The sequence below is a fragment of the Amblyomma americanum genome, chromosome 10, assembly GCF_052857255.1.
Source record: "Amblyomma americanum isolate KBUSLIRL-KWMA chromosome 10, ASM5285725v1, whole genome shotgun sequence".
In the NCBI taxonomy this organism is placed as follows: domain Eukaryota; kingdom Metazoa; phylum Arthropoda; class Arachnida; order Ixodida; family Ixodidae; genus Amblyomma; species Amblyomma americanum.
This window is the reverse complement of record NC_135506.1, coordinates 72368718-72389801: the sequence shown is the minus strand read 5'-3', so window position 1 is coordinate 72389801 and position 21084 is coordinate 72368718. Positions and strand designations below refer to the sequence as shown.

The 21084-nt window shown below is 45.2% G+C and overlaps 1 protein-coding gene across 1 annotated transcript; it reads right to left on the bottom strand.

The window, feature by feature from the left end:
- Positions 1-1194: 1194 nt before the first annotated feature.
- LOC144108414 (neprilysin-1-like) lies at positions 1195-21084 on the bottom strand. Its single transcript, XM_077641655.1, has 10 exons — positions 21010-21084; positions 18726-18863; positions 14298-14477; positions 13276-13447; positions 11798-11896; positions 9639-9923; positions 6667-6864; positions 5223-5458; positions 3808-3930; positions 1195-1539 (listed from the first exon to the last, which is right to left on the bottom strand). Exons 1-10 carry the CDS (start codon positions 21082-21084, stop codon positions 1195-1197), a joined length of 1851 nt encoding a protein of 616 aa, XP_077497781.1.

Genomic DNA, 21084 nt, shown 5'->3' with positions numbered 1-21084 from the left:
GAGCCTCCCAGTAACGAGAAAAGAAAGTATGCAGTAATTCCGTATATTCACAGATTATACCACCGATTAAAATTCGTAGGCACTAGATATGGGGTAAGGGTACTGTTGTCAGCTCCACAAAAACTTGGAAAAATTTGCGCTATGGTTGAAAGGAGAGCCAGATTAGAAACACAAAAGTCAAAAGAAAGTAAAAAACAGTGCAATATAAAACATGAGTTGCTGTTTTCACCTTGTGCCGAGGGAGTGGTATATGAAGTACCCTTCACATGCGGAAAGAGTTATATAGGCCAAACTAGTAAATATATAAACACACGGCTACGCCAACATAATTCGTTTTAAAGGAGGCTCCTTCTAATTTGGCTCTGCATTACAGAGACTGCGAACTTAACCATTCTAACCCGTTAAAAAAATGCATGTGTACCTCTGTTCAGTAGTACAAAAATTCTGCATAGGCATTCCAATCAGCTAACAAGAGAATTATGTGAGGCATTTCATATTCAAAAAAACTCCGACATGTGCGTCAGCACACCATCTGTTGCCATCCACGATTGTGCAATTCGGTATCTTAATTCAACACAGTGATTTGTTTTGTCATTCTGAGGGTATGCGCATGCGCTGCTGGCTGCCTTGTGTGAGCTACTTAACCTTGTGTTTTTTCCTATAAACTTCTGTTTATAGTAGCGCTTGTCCTTCGTCTTCTTTCTCTTGGTGTCCCCCGTAGCAGCGCTTTCGAAAGCTTTAAAATACAGTACGAAAAGTCCTGAGAATTTTTTTTTGTAGTATAACACATGTACACAGATTTTTTAACGTTAATATCTATGCGCCAAGTATTTCGCCAGTTGGTAATCAAGGATAAATCATTCTTCAGGGCAATGCAATCGTCGGAAGTATGAATGACCCTGTATAAGAATATTGGACAAATGCACGCTTGCAGTTTGTCTCCAGAGAAGCGGGCCTACGCGGCTCGGATTACCCAATTCGCGAACGCGTGAGCACAAAATGCCCCCGGCTGCTGGGTCCTTATGGCTAGCAGCGATGATTAAATGAACGTACGAACGAATTCTCGTAAGCAGCTTTTGCAAGGGTGATTGTCGCCGTCTTTTACATTTGTCGCTCGAGTTAAGGAAATATAACACAGACGAGACAACGGAAGGCCACCGTTAAGAAGTGTGCGAATCATTTTATACTGGGAACTCATTTCCAGAACGAACATTTGCGCTGCGGGTTCATGCGCGCCGCGGCGCCGCAGCCGAACGCTGCTGAGAAAGCGTCCATGTTCATCGCTGGAACGTTGCACCGGGCGCGGGGATTCGCGAAACGGCCGCTCGGTGTGCGGTCGTCGTATTTGCACGTCGTCATGCAATGGCCAACAAAGAAGAGCTGCTCTGCTGTGAGGTTGACGCCCGGGAGCGTCTGGGTCTTATGGACACTGGGAAGAGTCCGGAGTACCTCGTACGCCATCGCGATGCCCACCAGGTCGCTCACGTCCGCCGGCCTGGCCCGTGGGTTCTCCGCTGATTGCGATCCCGGATAGCCCGCCTACATGAACGCAAAGAACGCTACCGTTTTCACAACACATAGGCGGGACATCTTATCGCCTTGAAGATATTTGTGATTGTGTGTGCAGTAGCTCTCTGAAAATATAAGAAACACCTCGGATTTGCTCGCGAGAGCATTAGATTGTTTATTTTGCAGCAATAATTATTTTTAACACTCCCCAAAGGAATGCACAGTGTGTTTATATTGCTTATTGCTTCAAAGCACAGATTGTAGGCGGCCGTTCCTGCGTTGAGTGGAGTGTCTTGGCGTCGACCTTTTTGCGCAACGGGGCGAAAGAGCGCATTAGAGGATGAAAAACGGCCTTAGGGAAGAGAGCGCGAGGAGGACAGAGATAGTGTGAAAGCAGGTGGCGCGGCAAAAAAGCAGGAAAACATTGTTCTGAAGCACGCTCGCGCGTTCGGGCTCTCGCTAACGTGTCTCAGCTCACGGCTCTGGTCTTCCTCTCCCCGCGACATTGATTTGACTGTATGCGGCGACTTATGGATGTACATAGGCGGTCGCCTACGGTTAGAGTACCGCCACAGATGCTCTCAGAAATCGCCTTACAGTGACTCGTAATTGTCAGCCATTTTTTAGAGCGATGGCTCTACTTGATGCAAAAGTCTACCTCCGAGATGTGCATAAGTTTGACTTTGGTGTGACCTTGCAAAACCGCTTAGGAAACAGCCTTTGGGCAGGGCCGCCCCCGAAATTTTATCTTGGCTGATTTGGCCGAAAATTTTTGTCCAACCATAACTTAGCGTGCCCGATACGATGCAACCCCGAAATTTGACCCGGGTCATTGGCAAAATTTGGCCCGGCCCACCTCCGAAATTTGCGCCGGCGGGTGAGGGGGTTAACGTGTGACGCAGCAAGTGAGAGGACAGTAACGCCGGTAACATCAGCGAAAGTAAGCGGGGATGGGGATGTGGCAACCTCATGGGGGTATAATATTATAGGTGGCTAGACGAAATTCGTCCAGCCGGCGAGGAAGTTTTTTACATTTAGCTCCAGTCTCGGCAGTTAGTGTTATTGAAATGGGGGCCTTTGATAGTGTGTGTTCCAAAAGTTCACGCGCCACATGACCTGAATAGCGTCAATAAAATATGTAGATCTCGTTCCTATACACAATAGAATCGCGATGTTAAGTCGGACTTGAAGTTTGCAGGCGCTGGATAACCTTGTGCGTTGTGGGTTTATGAATGAGCCGCGATCATCTTTCTGCGCCCGTTCCGTTACACTACAGCATGCTAGAGTAAGCCATGTTCAAAATCGTTGAATGGTGGTCACTGCACCGTCGTCTCGGGAGATATCTCTAGTGAAATATTTGTGGCACGATACGGATCTTATAGCTTGCAACATTGAACCAAATTTTCCTCATGAATTCGAAATATGATCGCGCGAATCAGCGTTAAAGTTTACTGTAAAGTAACGGTACTTTGTATCAGCATGCAGAAAAAGATTTTGTGGTGAAAATAAATTTTACCTGCTGTCTCTTTCGAAACGGTGGGTATGAGGGAAATAAAACTCCAGACAAAACGCTGTGTTTACACCTTGAACTGTTAGAAAAAAAACTACCAGAGGACTGCCTAAACATCTTAAAATGTACCCAGCATGAAACAGGTAGAGAAGTCAAGTTTATAACCGCAGGGCATAATCAAGGGAAAATGAAAGCCGCGCATGTGAGACAGGAAAGGAAGACATCCTTATCTGAATCTTTACGGATAGTAGCGCTTGAGAACTGCTGCAGATTTTTCGTTGTTTGATGTAGCTTTATCTTTGCTTTTCTTTTTTGTGGACACAAGGGGGGGGGGGGGGGGTGAGGTTATAAGACCAAAGTTGCTCTTCCCGAGCAATCTCTCCCGGCCAATCATTAAATTTAGCTGCCACCTGTCACGGTGGGCAGGTTGTGGTGACGTATCAAGGTCACGTGATCTAGGTAGCCCATTATCCACCGACAGGTTGCTTCTCTGAAGTTTTTTATCGTTTCGCTTTTCGCCAACGATGTCTATGCCGACGAAGACGCGGCATTTTCTGTGACGTAGGGATCCTTGACGCCGTCGCGCTGAAAAGGAAGAGGCGCCATAGGGAAGGCGGGAATAATTTCGTAGAAGGCCTCGCTTGCAAACACCAGGTTCGTCGAGCACTGTGGTTGCATTAGTTGATGACAGAATTGGCTTTTGGTGATGCACAACACGTAGTCGGTTCGGTTGTAATCTGAATGCAGCTCGTGTCGGGCCCGATATATGCGGCATGGTTAAGATTTACCTGTCCGTGTGACTGGCGAACGCAGAGCTTCTTGTTGGAGAAGCGCTCATTAGCCTCCAGAGATAAGCAGTACCTGGCGCCTGCTTTCAAGTCGAAGGCGTTCATAATCTGCTGGCCCAAGGCCTGCAAAAAAACAACAAAAAACACGACGACATTACGGGAACGTGCTGCCTGGCAAAGATCAGATCAGCGCAGGATGTGCTCCTTTCAGCATCTCGTTCAGATCTTTTTATCGCAGTTCGAAAGCACTTCATTGCCACCGCACATGACCGCAATGAACGGTTGTTTTCCGTGATACATTTAGTGTTGTTTTGTCTAGAAATGGCAATCAGTGATAACGATTCTGGCAAAAAGGAGAGCTTATTGAGAAGCATATTTGTTCACCGGCCACTAGGTACCATATCAGGTCATTAAACGGACGCTTCTGGGGACCTCACGAGAGAGGCTGTGAATTTGAGATGGGAAATTATTCTTCAAATGAAGGATTGGTCTCTACATTCTGTAGCCGTTAAAAGCAGCTCAGCGCTAATTCCGAAACAATGTGCAGAGAATGAGGCCAGATTCACAGCAGAATAGCGATTGAAGTATCTTTTTTCTCCAGAAAACGTATTGTGTATTTATTTAGTCCACGGGGTCGTTACAATGTTGCCCGCTCTCTTCGAGTGGTATCTGACACGGGCTGCAAGATCTGCGGATTTTACGGGCCTGGAAGGGTGGAGCTCCGTAGTAGATTGAAAATAGTATAGGGAATGATGTAGTCTGAAAATCTGAAACCGCGAAGGCTTATGGCGAAACTCTTAGGTTCGGACGCGCTAATCAATGAGACGCTTTTACGGTATCCAGATATGTGACGAATTGGTAGAGTGACTGCCCCGGTGAGGTGGTGGTGCAGGCTTGGCACCTCGGCCGGGGAAGAATTTCTTTCGACTACGAAGTTTCTGCTGAAGCTGTGTAGCTTTTCTTTGTAGCTGTATCGATAAGCTTGGTTTGATGCTAATGACTAATTACTTCCTTATCATATATGTGAACGTATCCTTTCCCGCGCCCAGCGATGGCATATTTCCTTCGCTGTTTCAATATGACTGATACTACAAAATGGCTTAAAGATATTTCTTGGTTAATCTGAACATGTTTCCTTTCCTATTCATGCGGATCAAAAATAATACCTTCGAGGTAATCTTGCGTAGTGTATGTCCTTAGCTACGTATTCAACATAACAGGGAAATTGAATTCTGAAAAGAGACTCCTTAGTTCTCTCCAATGCAGTGGTGCTTAGTCTACAGAAATGATGCATTAAAAAGTAGACAGCGCAAAATACATATGTGCATTGTAATTCACGCGTACTCTAGGAGGAAGTGTTTCAAAATCATTTGTCATTGCCTGACATAAAGTAGGTTCAACAGCCTGGCACTCACATCGCCAAGAGTGCCGTAGTTCAATGCCGTGTTTCCGTCACCATAGAAGAGGATGGGCAACAGTGCGCCTACAGGGATGACAACGGCGTTGCTGCCCTTAATGTAGGCTGGACTGGCCATGCTCGTATTAAAGAAGACGTGCGTCTGGTCCGCCCACTTCTGGTTGGCCCTCGCCGACAGGGCTTGGAACCACGAGTCGAGGAAGCGGCCGTTCGGTGCCATGTCCGGAAAGGCAGCTGCGCGCGCAGAGAATGGCGGTCGCATTGTCTGCAAGCGGACGTTCGACGCCGAACTACAGGCATGCATACGTATGAAGGAAGTCAGTAGACATCGAAACCAAGGAACATGGCGAATGCTTCTCGAGTAGCCGTTGCAAAAGTCTGCCTGGTCATATGGTTCACAAACGCGTAAGTTGTCTTATTATATCGATTAGCTCACCAAGTAACTTGTCTAGCTAGTTAGAACGAACAGTAATCTGAACGGTGTGCAATTTTTCAAGTACTTGACGACCCCTTTCTTGTAGATTAAGATGATGTTAGCGTCCCTCCAAGACTCCGGTAGGCTCGGGGAAATAAGAAATTGCGCATACAAAGTATCTGGTTTTTCTATCACGATCTCCCCACTGTCCTTCATAATGTCGTCTGATCGTCACCAGCTGCATTCCCTCACTGAAAAGATCCTAAGGCTTTCTTCACTTCCTCTGTCTTTACCGGCGGGATGTCCAAATGCTGTGCACAAGTTTGTTTCTCCTTAACGTCCTTAACATCTGGGCCCGCAGTCCGAGGTTCCGTCATTTCCGAAACCGTCATTTTAGGCCTCACCTGATTGCGCGAAACGACGGAAGCGGATGTCATTTCGGTTGTGACGGTGACGGGTGGCAGAATTTCACTACGGTGAAACGCGCAGCCGCGCTTTTGCTCTTTGCCGGTAAATGAAGCGCGACAAAAGAAAAATTGGTCCACAGTTTTCGTTGCCCACCGTATGGCACAGTAAAGAGGTAAACAAAAACCACTTCATTCACTCAATGGATTTCAATATATGCAAAAATCATTTTAGATACTCTTATTCTGCTCCGTAAAGGCCAAATGTCTGCCTAAAGAAGGATACTAAAGTTCACTATACAGGTGAAGCTAGTCTATAGTCGCTAGACTAGCCCCACTGGACAAGGTTGCGGCGTTAACGGTTGCCAGGTTCAATTTTGTTGTTTTATTAAGGACGCGGCAACGTGCATCCATTCTTCTTCATTAAATTCAAATGTTACTCGGTCCGCGGGCACACTCAGCAAGAACACGCCTATGTGGGAGCAAAAAGGGAATAAGCTGTGCCTTAGCACACCCCCTTCTAAAAAGGGTGTTATATAGAGGACAGTTTACTCCTTTCTCTTTAAACTGTAGGCACTACCCGCTTTCACGCACAGTAGCAAACTCCAGCGCGTGGTACTGACCGTAGTGGTTGTTGACGAAGGATTCGTCGAGACTCGGACCAGGACCGCCAACGAGGACCTTCATCATCTGCAGCCTCCGTAAAACTAAGTCCAGTCCGTTTCCTTTCAGCCAGCTGGAGCCGCGCAGAGTTGCTTCGAATGCATCTTGTACTTTGGAAAACATGTCCTTTGCTATGCTCAGCGTATCCGCGTAGATTTCTGCATGGCGCACCAAGGAAGAGGCGCATCAGCAGCGCCAGACAGCGCGCTGGTTGAAATGTTTTCGAGGCAGCGAGTGTTATGCAAATTTACTATATTTGAAGGATGTAAACCAGTTGTTTTCTGAGTTAAAACGTTTTCTGAGTTAAAAATATGGTTTTTGCGGCATAGAATTACTTGTGTTTGAGGACACCAGAAAACCGGCGGATCGATTTAAGTGGTAGCTGGTTAACTAATTTTCAATAATTATCTTTTTAATTATAACAGTTAGGCTCCTAGTTGCAAGTAGATATTTGTAGCTGGTCGTTAGTAATTGCCATATCAGTTTTTAGAATTTCGAAAATGTGTTTATCCTTGGCGCTCTGGCTTGACAATTTTTTTAGACTATTTACGTGCACTGGAAACGTCGCTTTGCCTGCATGCTTTCGATAGCGCATGCATTTTGGCACGATGTAGCGAAATTTTTTCCAGCTACTCTGGCGAGGGTAATCGCGTTTTAAAAATTCTAAAAACTTATATGGCTATTAGTATTCCGGCCCGGTCCAAGGAATCCCTCTTTGTAAATAGTACAAATAAAAGTTTTACACCACCACCACCATTGAAACGCGGCCGCCGCGGTCGGGTTCGAACCCGGGTACTGCGGCTCAAATTACTAGTTTTTGGCGAAAGGGAATGGCGCAGTATCTGTCTCAGACCTCGGTGGACCTGAACCACGCCGTTAAGGGATGGGATAAAAAAGGGACTCATAGAAGGAAAACAGGTGCCGTTAGTGGAGGGCTCCGGAATAATTTTGACCAACTGGGGATCTTTAACGTGCACTGACATTGCAAAGCACACGGGCGCCTTTTGCGTTTCGCCTCCATCGAAATGCAGCCGCCGCGGTCGGGTTCGAATCCGGGTACTTCGGATCAGTAGCCGAGCGCCCTTCCACTGAACCATCACTGCGAGTCAACTTTCAGGAGGCATGATTCGGATTCGCCGCGCAGTTGAGCGACTGGGAGAAGTTTAGTTTTTAGAACGAGGCCTCCACGTCTCCGCGCTTATCTATTTATCGGCTTCGCTTGAAAATCTTCTTGGTTTTGCACAGCTCTCTCTCGCGAAGAGGAAAGTGAAATCTTCTGCGCAGTAATTGTGGTAGCAACTGCATTACTCTATTAAAGGAAGACTGAGGTCCAATCGAAGTTGGCTTGCATCGATAGGGTACAACGTTATGATCACAAAGAGACTACTCACCCCGTAAAAGGAGCTTTCATAAGGCAGGGAAGATAAAAAACGAAATAAATAAATCCCGGCAGATATGGCAAGTGAGATGGGTGCGTCCGCATCAGCTTTTAGAGCGGGAGCTCTGCTCCTCGCGGTTCGTCTTCCGATCTTGATGTGGATGAGACATTGACCTTCAACGCCTTACAAGGTCAAACCGAACTTAACTGCGTGGAGGTATGGCCAGATAAATGGTACCATGACCACGTTATTATATGAATGTTTGTGTACCTGACCTTGGCCTTTGTCATTGAATCCTGATCTTAGCCTTGATATTTGATTTGAGACAACGGGCACCACTTCAGCAATGACCTTCAGTGCCTGGCAAATTTAAACCGAACTTAATTACGTGGTGGTACGGCCCAAGCTATGGTAGTATGACCACGTGATCATAAGTGCGGGTAATTTCAAGAACAGATGAAAATGTGCATCCTGGACAAATGCTTTAGGAAAATCTAAAGAGATGCGCCAATTTTTGGGTTAACGTCCTTGTAGAAATTTCCGTGAGGCGAGAATTCTAGCAGTCATCAATTCATGCAACAGCGAGTATGATTTAGGCCTCCTTAAATTAGGCTGTTGCATTCTGTGCTCAAGCAGAAATGCAGAGTGTCGATAGACACATACCTGCATTTCGAGTTGTGATTAAGTCACTATTTCACTTTAATCTTGGTGTCATACAGAAGTCAACGGTCGTTTCGTCTAGCACTGAATTGTTGCTGGATGCGCTTTATTTGTCGCATTTTGTTTCATGGTTAGAGTTGCCGCATTTGACGTCTTCTAATTCGTAATGAAAAACAAACTTTGAAAGCAGCGTTAAACAAACAGGGCACTGTTATCTATGCAGGTTTAGTGAGTGATGATAAAAAAGATGTATTGTCTAAGCGGCGAAGATAAACAGCGTACACAATTTTCCACACTCGTTTTCATCCTGGACAAAGAAGTAATCGCGCGATGACAGGCGCTATCTGAGCAACAAACCAGCGTATATATGAAAACTGGAGCACTGGTGAAAACTGGAGCAACGTCTGACAATATCTCCTTCAGGAAAGATGGAGTCATTGTGCACGAGGCATGTTTTGCGCATATTTCTACAACGGCTGGGGAAGTTATGTGCCGCAAATGGCTCGATCTTATATAAGGAATCCCTTGCGACAAGCCACAATCAGCTATCTGAAGCCACGCACGAAAAATAAACTCAGAAAATTGTTTTTAAGATGGACGTTCCCATTTTTTACGGTAATTATGGTACGGCTGCGCTTAGTGCATCTTCGTCTTTTTGTTGCGCGAACACTGGCCTTCAAGAGACCTGAAATATGCTGACCGGCCTGCGTACTTACCTCTCGATTCGGGAAGTAAGAAAATTTTTTAGTGTCACATAAATTTTTCGTAATGTTTTTGCTTTTGTTGGTATATTTCTTTCATCAACTATAGCTTAGGAGTTTGCCATTTTTTACATTATAGAATTTCTGCAACCCTTCATTCGCTTTCCTCTAGTAATGACCACAAGGACTCACTGGATCTCAAGTACCGGCTTGTCACGGATATCTCCATAACCTGTAGAACGAGGTCGTAGCAAGCCACTTTCTTGTCCTTTCTGCCTACCAGTTGCTGTGGCATTGCGTAATCGACCTGAGCGTCGAAGAGGCCCCAAGCCAACATGGTGCGGAAACCTTCTCTTCCCCAATAGGACACCTGCAGCAGCTCCATTAGTCCTTCAAGCAGCTGCGTCTGGAACTGAATCATGTCGCCTCCATTGTACACGTCGTTGGTGTACTTGGCCAATAAGTTGGTCCACTGGCCTGCAAAAAGACAACATGGAAGTTCTTGCACTGTTTCGCAAAGTACCTTTTCATCATAGAGCCTGAACAGCTTCAGAGACACATGCAAAAGAGACAGTACAAGAGTTATTTTTTATCTGTTTGGCGCGGGCGTTCTTTTCGCGATGTGCTTTTCAAAGAGCACCAGTTTGCATGTCTTTCCGTTCTTCTAGTCATTGCCTTTTCAAGTGGGCTAAGCAAGCGCTTGAATACATAATGACGGATGGACCGAGCAACTGCTAACGCGAAGCCATATATTTTGGAAGCCGTTACCGCTACGCCAAAGTGAAGGAACGACAACTAGACACCAACAGAGATTGCAGGAAATAAGGCGACAGCAGATTGCTGTAGGCAGCATCAACCCGTACACTCAACATGTAGCTCTAGGTTTCTGTCGGGAAGGGCCTTATTCGAATCTCTAATTCAGGAAACAAACAAAAGGCGCTATTACAGTGAGTTTCTCAATCCAGACAACAACCATGTTAAAGCACACGTGGCAGGCGTGAGGAAAACAACAGGGGGAACCTGACAAGATTTGTGTACTTGCGAAATTTAATTTCGTTTGAATGAACGATTCTCAAATTAAAAAATGGATTGGTATCTGGCCTTGTATGCGAAAGCAAATGTGGCTAGGGAAGGATGATTTACATACAGAAGCTGATGGTAGTAAAGCGCGCGAGCGCGCCTAGATAGACAAATCACTGGTTAGCTCATCCAGTATTCTGCGGTGTTGTGAGGCGTTCCAATAAAACGGGGATGCACTGCGCACGAGGCTTACCTAAACTTCACATCAAGCTAATTTCACTAGAGTTGCACATTTGCTTTAGAACTGCGGCACTGGATTTTTCATCTTTTCTGCTGTCACATGGTGGTGGCCGCGATACAGCAGTGGTGCGGCGAGGTTCTTCGATAACCTCAACTTACCATCTCTCACATTGCGGTGACGACCCTCCGGCAGTCAGGATGGCACGAAGAGGGCTTTCTAAAGAAACTGTTTATAGGGCTCAATAGTGTCCTAAAAGAAAACGCAAATATAGCAACAAGCGTGCTCGGCAGTTGTCGAGGAACTGAATCACTGCCACTCTCGGTCTTGTTCAATTTAAGCGGGGAAGGAACCTTCTATATAAGGCAAATGCACCAAGAAACACTGCAATAGCCTGTAACAATGTAGAAGCACTTGGATGTCACTGCGATCGCTCCAGATAAATCTGGTCGCATCTCGCGGCGCAAACAAAATGACAGAGTCGAGTGCCGGTGGGCTTGAGCGTAAACTAACGAATACTAGGAAGTTTCGCGGCAGTATACGCTTACATAAATAATTTGGTTTGGTTTATGGGTGTTTAACGTCCCAAAGCGACTCAGGCTGTGAGGGACGCCGTAGTGAAGGTCTTCAGAAATTTCTACCAACTGGGGTTCTTTAACGTGCGCTGACATCGCACAGTACACGGGCCTCTACAATTCGCCTCCATCGAAATTCGACCGCCGCGGCCGGGATTGAACCCGCGTCTTTCGGGCCAGCAGCCGAGCGCCATAACCATTTAGCCACCGCGGCGGCTCTTACATAAATAGTATCAGCATGCCTGAAAGCAGTTTACTACCAAGACATTACGAACAACTTAGCTCACCACTTGTAACCATGCGTACTCCTTATACAATACCCTTGAAAAAAGAAAAAGATAAACATGACAGGAAATAGAAGCATCGACGTTTCCTGTATGATTGCTTAATCACTGTCATCACACGTCTTGACAATATCAGAGAAACTGGCAAACAACACGCTCATAAGTTGCTCAAAGAGGGCAATAGTACTGGATTAGAGCGCAGGTTTGGCTTCTCTCGGACAAACCAACACACACCTGGCGTTACCAGTGGAGCCATGCGTTCTCCCATATTTTGAATGGCTCGAATGGTGAACTCGGTGTGCGACTTCACGTGCCTGGTCAGGGTTGAAGTAACTGAAAAAAAAACATTACCAAATAATCGCCGGTACTGTCTAATTTGACAATAAACGTTTCTTTTCTCAACAAAAATGCACGCGCAATAGTTCTCAACTCCTTTCGCGACGGAAATAACAATTACAGCTCTCAGTATTTTGTCGTGAAGTAACAGCCATACCTTTGACAATAAATATGGCTTTCACTTCCCTTTAGCAGTAGATGTTCTCTGAAAATGCAATATCCGTGGAGTTGTAGCCATTTGATCGAATGATATAATCCGAGCGAGTCATCATTTTTCCCTCCTTGAGAATCAGTTGGTGGCTACAGATGGCAGCCCCCAGGATATGATCAGGCTGGACGTAATGCTTTGAATTGTATTAAGTTGACCGCGAATTAACAAGAACATAAAGCACCAATAACTGATGCGTCTATCTCCTGCAGCCCGTCCTGCCAAATGGAGAAGGCTGGAACAGATAAATGGTCCTCTGGATACAGTGCACCTTAAAATTCACTTTCTTTATTGCAGTGAGAAACTTATTGCACTGAAACGATGGTGGAGTTCCTGCGAGTTCCCATGGGTCAGAGCTTAGAGTTTTTTCAAGTGAAATGCATAACTTCTACGGAAGAACGGTCAGTTCCTGCCTTTCCAATACGTGCGTTGTCCGAGTACAGCGACCAGTACAGCGAAATGGGTTGCCTATAAGGAACGTTCACATGAGAGGTTAAAAACCTGCGATGGCCACAAGGGGCCTCACGTAAATTTCAAGAATCTGGCGGTGAATACGTCTTGGTTCTTTTCGTGTTTTAGCATAGTGCAGGTTTGGGTTAGTTCTTAATGTGTTTTTTTAGAGAGATTTGATGTGTAAAATACAGGATGAACAAAGGCAGCAAAAGTTGCTTCATATTCGCCCCCGGTGACTATAACTTAGCCATGAAAACGCCTTGTTATTTGAAAAACATATTTTGAAACAGGTGATTTATATAGGTGACCATAACTAGAGGCATTGGCCAGAAGAACAATATGCCTATTTTCTCCGCCATGAAAGATGCCAAGGGGTGCGCAACCCGTGCCGAGCCACCGCCTTCACATCCATAAGGAATTTCAAGTGCGAATGCCAATGGCTACAGCGGAACGACAGGCGCCCCAGTGTCTGCACAACGTCGAGCAAGTATTCCAGCGGACGTCCAAATTACACATTTCCTTGCGTGACAGGCATCAGCTCACCAGAAGAAGCTTGCAAAATTTCATTCCTCCTTGGCCAATTAAAAAAAATAAACAGTGAAGGGCCATTCTTCCGATCCCGGGTGCATTTCTCGTCAAACGAGTGGAAGCTGTCAGGCGTATTGCAGGTTGGAAATCGGGGTTTCAGGATTGGAGGAAAATGAAATGAACTCACGAGTTTCGTCAAAACGGTATATTGTATCCACCAAGCTCTTATCTCTGTCGGGTTCGAAGCCGTGGTACAAGAGCAGCCGGTCGTGTATGTATTCCTCTATCTTGTTTGACGATCTGTGCTTCAGTTCGGCTCGTTTCGCGTGCCATGCTGCTTGAGAGTCGCTGATCTTGAACTGCACACAGAGTGATCAACATAGAGGATGAAATCGCGTATACTTCGGCGAAACTCCGAAAGTACCGCACCCCACAATACTGGACAAAAGCAGTTTGGAACGGGAAATAGTTTGTGAGCGCAATTTTTTCATGTATCATACAATTTCACTATAACTATGAATGTGGGCGCAAGTCTCCCGTCGGCAGGATTGCATTGTTTTGCTATTAACGCTCTTGCTGTTCTCAAATGCGTTCCTTATTGGTTTTCTAGTGTGGGGCCACTTTTTATTTATTTCAGTGTATATAGTTTTTAGTTTTTACTAAAGGGCCACTACATTTAACCCCTTGTGGGATGTCGATATTTTCTTTTCGTCCTCCTTTGATCTCTTTCCTCGTGGGAACCGAAACACTGCAATCGCTCCTTTGAATAGTTTTGACTGAAACAAAAACTCAATGTCTTTGAAGAGGGCTAAGGTATGCGTACGGCTTTCCGATTACTAGCGAAGGCTGTACCTTCAGTATAGGTATTTGACTGCAGAATATACTTACTTCCAAGATTTTATATTTATTAAAGGTTACAACTTCTGGCTTCCGCCATTTGCGCTGTACGCGATCATGTGGTGATGAGGCGTAACATCATAAAGCGCTGTGATAAGATTAATTTTCCATGCGTACTTAAATTCATTAATACAGTAAAGGATTTCTGATTCCACAACCTCTTACCCACAGAGCTCTTGCGCCGGAGACCAGAAGCATTCTAGAAAGAGTGAGCGCTTAGCTAGATTGGTTTTTGAGTTGTTCCTATATCCAGGCAGGCTCTCTAGACTCTTGGATAGCACTACGAACGTGAGAACATGAACAAGCACTCACTTGTATAAGCCGCTTTTCGTCGATGAATGTGTCCTCATATATCTTCAAGTCGAAGACTGCAGGAGCGCCGATGTCCAGTGCCAGGCGCACCACCATGTCCGCAGGGTCGACTGTCCGTGAAGCCCGCAAGTTCAGCAGGTCCAGTTTGAGCGAAACCATCAATGACTTTAGTTCTTCAAGCTGCGAACGTTCCGTTCAGGTTGTAATTTGTTGAAATCTGAAAGGGCTTGATTTTAGGAATTAAATGGGAAAACGTGAAAGAGCCCCGTCTACCGAATTAAAAGTTCTATCTTGTCGTTGAATAATCGCTGCTACTGTTAGTGATAAAATGGCGAACTTAGCAGGCGCTTCCAGCTTTCCTTTGTGTAGCGCATGCCAACTCATGCCTTCAAATACGCCGACAATGTAAAAAAAAAAACGGGAACAAAATTTTGTCTTAAGATCATTCTGACTACCGAAGAAGGTCGAGATACCTGAAAGTATATTCGAGGAGTAGAACGGGTCATGGCGACAAGCCGAGAGCAGTATTTAAGAGGAAATGCTAAAACAATTTGTACTTTTCAGAGCTGTCGAAATAATAATGTCAGCTTCGTCGTAAGCCCGACAAGACCATCCATTGATGCTTGTACCTAGATAATATGGCCACAGATAACACATTCATGAGACTGTCCACTCACAGCTGGTTAGCATTCTTAGCAGGAATAAGGATATATGGGAGTAAATAGAAATAAACTGTCCTCTTTCGCACTGTATTTTATAAAAGGACGTGCGCTAGAGAAGAGGTTACTCCCTTATTACTCCTTTCTTTTTAGAGTGTCGAATTCTTAACATCAGTGAGAAGAAAGCGCCATCTTTCGCTCAAAACACATCAGGATGCCGAAACTCTTCGGTCAAGCGAGAGCGCTCTGTGCATTAAACGCCGCCAAAGCGGCCCCTAATATCATGACAAAATTTTCAAAGTTGACCAGAATGCTTCTGTAATTTGTCATCTAGCTATTCGGTTTGGTTTGGTTTATAAGGGTTTAACGTCCCAAAGCAACTCAGGCTATAAGAGACGCCGTAGTGAAGGGCTCCGGAACTTTCGACCACCTGGGGTTCTTTAACGTGCACTGACATCGCACAGTACACGGGCCTCTAGAATTTCGCCTCCATCGAAATTCGACCACCACGGCCGGGATCGAACCCGCGTCTTTCGGGCCGGCAGCCGAGCGCCATAACCACTCGGCCACCGCGGCGTCTCTCTAGTTATTCGATTCCAAGGTATTCCACGTAATCAAAGCATTCGTCATTGCCAACGCACCAAGTGAAGCAATGGTTGTCAGGGCGTAGCATAGGAAAAGAGCTTGAGAGGCAAGTATGACACAGGAACGTGCCAGTATTTCACAGTTCACGTAGAATGGGCAGCATTTCGTCCCTACTGTTGGGAGAGTGTTTGATGACCTGTGGGCCTTCAAAATTCGCTAGCATCCACAGTGCTCAGTGGCGGACACCAAGCGTAAAAATTTCTGGCGAAACAACCAAGTACACTGCCCTAGGTTTTTAAGACTGCGCAGGAAACAGAAGAGCTAGCGTCAAGTGGCAGCCTTGAAGTGCCAGTTTTGATAAGGCCATCGACAAGGAACTGGCTGTTTTGTAGCGAAGGCTACACTGGCCACGAACTCGCAGTTTCGCCGTGCTCGCGCCGCTCCACGTGACCAGCAACGGCGCCGCGCAGCCGGCAGCTGCTCCGTACCACGTGGCCAACCAGATGGTCGGGGGCGGGAGCCACTGGAACCCCCGCACATTCACGCAATAATAAAAAACCCTGTTTCGAGGCTGGGAACCGAACCAGGGCCTTTGGCGTTTGAGGCGGAGACGCTACCACTCTGCTACTCTGCCATGCAGTGAATGCGTTCCTTTCATATACTGCTAACTCTTCCGAACCGCACTTTCTCTACGTATATCCTGGCCTAACAGAGCTAGGCCATCAATTTTTGCACTTCCTTGTCGATGCCTTGTCGTTGATCCAGGCAGCAGTCACTCTGAAGGTGCTGGCACATGATCCGACTTTAGTTCAGAGGGCGAAGAAGACCCGATGCACCGGCATAGATCATCGGAGGCGACGCAACCGTTACTTTCTTATTTGGACCGTTGTGGTTGATTTAGTGGCTCTATTGGAAAACGTATTTGCGTTATTAATTATTATTAAAAGAAATGACGCAGTAACTGTCTCACATATCTCAGCGGACACCTGAACCGCGCTTTATAGGAAGGCATAAAAAGGGACTGAGAGAAGGAAGAAAGAGGTGCCGTAATTGAGGTCTTCGGAATAATTTCTACCACGTGGGGATCTTTAACGTGCACTGACATCGCACAGCACACGGACGTCTTTTTTTTGTGTTTCGCCTCCATTGAAACGCTCCCGCCTACGCCGGGTTCGAACCGGGGTACTCCGGGTCAGAAGCCGAGCGCTCTAACCACTGAGTAGATTTGTGGCGACGAGTCGTTGATACATAGCTGGAAAGATGCTGACTCGGATGACTACGTTCCCGCACAGAAAAAATTGCGTAGCCGTGCCCTGGTGAAGCCGTTGAATCTTAATAATGTGGCTGACCGGCCACCAGCTGATTTGGATGCTTAAAGCAAGGTTATTTATTTATTTGTCAATACCGCCAATCCTTGTCTCAGAGATTTTTACAGGACTGGGTTCTGGTCGTAGGCAAACTGTCGACCAGTCATAAACACTATTTTCCAGCAAGCAAAAAGTACAGTGAAGATTATGGGGGACAATAAGAATAGGCACTGGAAAAAGCAAAAACAAAGATAACCCATAAGTAATCATCACCTTTTCCTTTCTTACATGATCACGAGAAGTACAAGTAAATTCATGGAATATACAAATACATGGAAATACAAATGCATCGAAAAGCAAATGCACGGAAAACACCAAAAATGTTAGAAAAAGGTAATAAAAATCACAGTTTCTTTCCTGACAATACACTTTTGCCAGCTAGCGCCAAAAATTTCTTAGTACTTGGTTGTATAATCACTGATTCATCAAGGCAGTTCCACTCGCGCACAGCTCGCGGAAAAAAGGAGAACATAAAGGTATTATTTGCACAGAAATATTCTTGTATGGTAAGTTCATTTTTGTGACGCGTTTCTCTGGAAGTGTTCAGAGTAACTTATTTAGCAGAATCAACTTTATGTTTGTCATGTAAAATCATGTACAGAAACTTCAGCCGGTGAAGCGTCGCACGACAAGCTAGCGTGTCAAGCCCAGTCTCAGATAGCATCAGCGTCGGAGAATAGGTGCACCTATATCTGTTGCAGATAAAGCGCGCACTTTTTCGCTGGACAGCCTCAATCGTAGTTTTGTTAGAGCTTGCATGTACGGGAACCAAGCGACATTTGCGTATTCTAGTATTGGGCGAATGATAGTAGTATACGCCAGAAGCTTGGCTTCTTTCGTACAATACCGCAGGGATCTTTTTAAAAACATGAGCTTACGCATCGCTTTGCTTGTTACATGATCTACGTGAGCTGTCCACCCCAGATTGGCTGATATAATGATGCCTAAGTATTTGTGCTCGGTGACTGTCTTGAGTGCAGTGCTGCTATAGCCATAAGGGAAGCTAAGTTTGGACTTCTTTTTCGTTATAGTCATTGAAACTGTTTTGTCTAAGTTAAGAGCCATTTGCCCCTTCGAACACCATTCTGCTATATTGCCGAAATCATTGTTTAAGCTTATTTGATCTTTGCTTTTTATTTCTCTATATAGTACGCAATCATCTGCGAACAACCTCAGTCCCGCTTCCACCTGGTCAGCAATGTCGTTTATGAAGAGAAGGAAGAGAATTTGGGCTAAAACAGAGCCCTGTGGAACACCGGAAAGGACCGGAACAGTATCTGAAGTGTAGTAGCCGAGTTGCACGAACTGGCGACGAACTGGCCAGTTATAACCCACCCCTGAAGGCTGCAGATTTTTTACTGTAAGGATCTCACCAAGGAGAACGTGACCGCCCTGCAGTGCCTGTAAAGCGCCGCGGTGCATCTACGTACCTGCTGTAGGCACACTTGAAGCGAGTTTTACGAATTGGGGCGTACACTTGCTACGAACATCGGATATAACGAACGCAATCTGCGTCACCATCACGTTCGTTATAAGTGGGCTGCGCTGTAAGCACTAAGATCATGTGCCTAAAAATGGGTTTAACTGGCTTAATTCGTTTCGACGTGTGGCTTTAAATTTTAAGCCACATACTCCTTGGACCAATAAATTTAAAGAATACCCACAAAATGCGGGCATTTTTCTCACGATAAGCAAAGAGTTAAGATTTGGGTGGACCACTTATAAGGTTTATAGTCAGTTCTCATACACACGTGGAAAATAAGCAATGTCCGACATAGCCTACGGGAACTTGTCAAGTGGATATTTCTCGAACTGACCTCGTTCCGATACGTAGTGACGAACCCATAGCAGGCCTGGAAGAGTCCGGCGGCTTTCTGCCAGGCGCTCTGCATCCTGGCCGGCACCGTTTCAGCGTGGAGGGCAGAGATCGAGGTGTTGCGGATGTCTTTCTCAGCCTGCGAATTAATTCGGCCCAGCGTATCGGAAATGCTGAGCCTGCAACTCCGCAGAAGCGTTCGTTCTCGGCGGTTTATAGCACGGCTTCGCTGCCAGTCCCTTATAAGAGATCACATTAAGGCCACACGGATATGAACCAAACGAGGATAAATTTGTTGCTAAAATTTCTAATATTTGAGCTGATTTCATGAAATCGAGGAGCCGCGTGATACATTTGTTCAGCGATCATTGTACTTTTGCTCCCTGATGCAAGCACTGTACACCGCATAATTTCGCATGCATAATTTGCTGATACTTGTTGAAATAAATGAAAACTGCACTTTGAAGAAACCAAATCAAACATCTTTTGATAATACTCAGTGATTTTAAACTAAATTTGAAGCAAGTTGATGGTAAATTAGGGTTTTTATGGAAAATATTGTCGTATGTGCTATTAGTAACAGGGCGGCAAATAATGAAGTCATTATAACCTATTAAGGTGACATCGGAAATAACTGGAAGTAAGTGATTGCAGTACTGTGAGATATGAAAAAACCAACAGTCACTGAAACCAAAGAGAGCATTTGGGAATGTTTTTGTTTTTATAGTGGCGTTGATCCAAGCGGGAATGTGGGCAATTAATAGCATGAATATTTCAGAATTCGGACCAAAGATGCCTTGAAAGGAAACTCGACGTTTCGGGACCAACTTGAAGTCTTCTTTAAGGTTGACTGCCTCCGTTAAAAAGGAGCCAATTCGATAAGCTAAATGTCTGCTTTCTCTTGTTCAGACTTTTCCTACAAATGCCGCTTTTTTAAGGCGAAAGCCCTATATATGACACATTACCAACGAAACCCGGCGTCGTTGTTGGCGTCCAAGAAAAGTGGTCCCGAAGACCCTCAAAGACATCATCAGCAAACAACAACAACAAAAAAAATCTCAATGTCCGGGGAATGGAAAAAAGGAGCCTCAGATTGCGAGATGAGCACGCAACCCATAGGCCACAAAACCGCTTACTTCTGATCGAATAAAGGTAAACCTAATGTATGCGTTTCCTTACCAATATATATATATATATATATATATATATATATATATATATTTATGAAGGGAGCCAACAGTCGACGAAACCAAGGTGCATACGGGAACGTTAATTTTTTTTTCTTTTTTTTTGATGTTATGCTTATCAGTGGGATAATAATACTTAGATTAATAAATAGCTTAAAGAAAATTACTTATAAAGCAGCAGAAAAAACAACCATGCCGCCGGTGGGATCCGAACCCACGACCTCCGAATATCGCGTCCGGTGCTCTTATCGCGTCCGGTGGTAAGAGCACCGGACGCGATATTCGGAGGTCGTGGGTTCGGATCCCACCGGCGGCATGGTTGTTTTTTCTGCTGCTTTATAAGTAATTTTCTTTAAGCTATTTATTAATCTAAGTATTATTATCCCACTGATAAGCATAACATTAAAAAAAAAAGAAAAAAAAATTAACGTTCCCGTATGCACCTTGGTTTCGTCGACTGTTGGCTCCCTTCATAAATTTGTCAAACGGGCCCCTCATTTCATTTAACTTGTCTGCTAATATATATATATATATATATATATATATATATATATATATATATATATATATATATATATATATATATCATGACGTCAGCTGTGATTATAACGAAATTATAATTACAGACTAAACGATTTCTCCACTCCATCTATACGTAACGGTGCTTAACCCTCTATGAATCCTACCTGTGCTGGCGTACAGCGTCATTAAAAAATGAGAATTGTTTCCATCCTCGCTTTCTGAAGCATAGCGCTCTAAGCGAACACCTGCAAGCGGCCGTAAGTGAAGGGCCTGGCGCACGTTCCCGTGAAGCACTCATTCGAATGCAGATGTCTGGCGAACTCTCCTCTAGGAGTGGAACAGTTATTGAGGTAGCAAATAACGTTTAATATGAGCGGCTTAGATCCTTAAACTGCCCATATGCTATGCTATTCACTTAAGCACCCCAAGGGCAAAGGTGGAGCACAAGAGAGACCGCTAGAAACCAAAGTCGTAGGAATAAAAGCTTAGATTGAGCTGAGTAAACTCATAAACGCCATAAACAGTTTACGTACTCAATTCACTGCAGTGAGAGGTGAGCAAAATGTTTCCGCTTACCTGTGTGTAGAGGCCGTCCGGGTGACCCCAGTAGTTGCCGCACACGAAGTCGTAAAGGTCGTGGCAAGGGTCCAT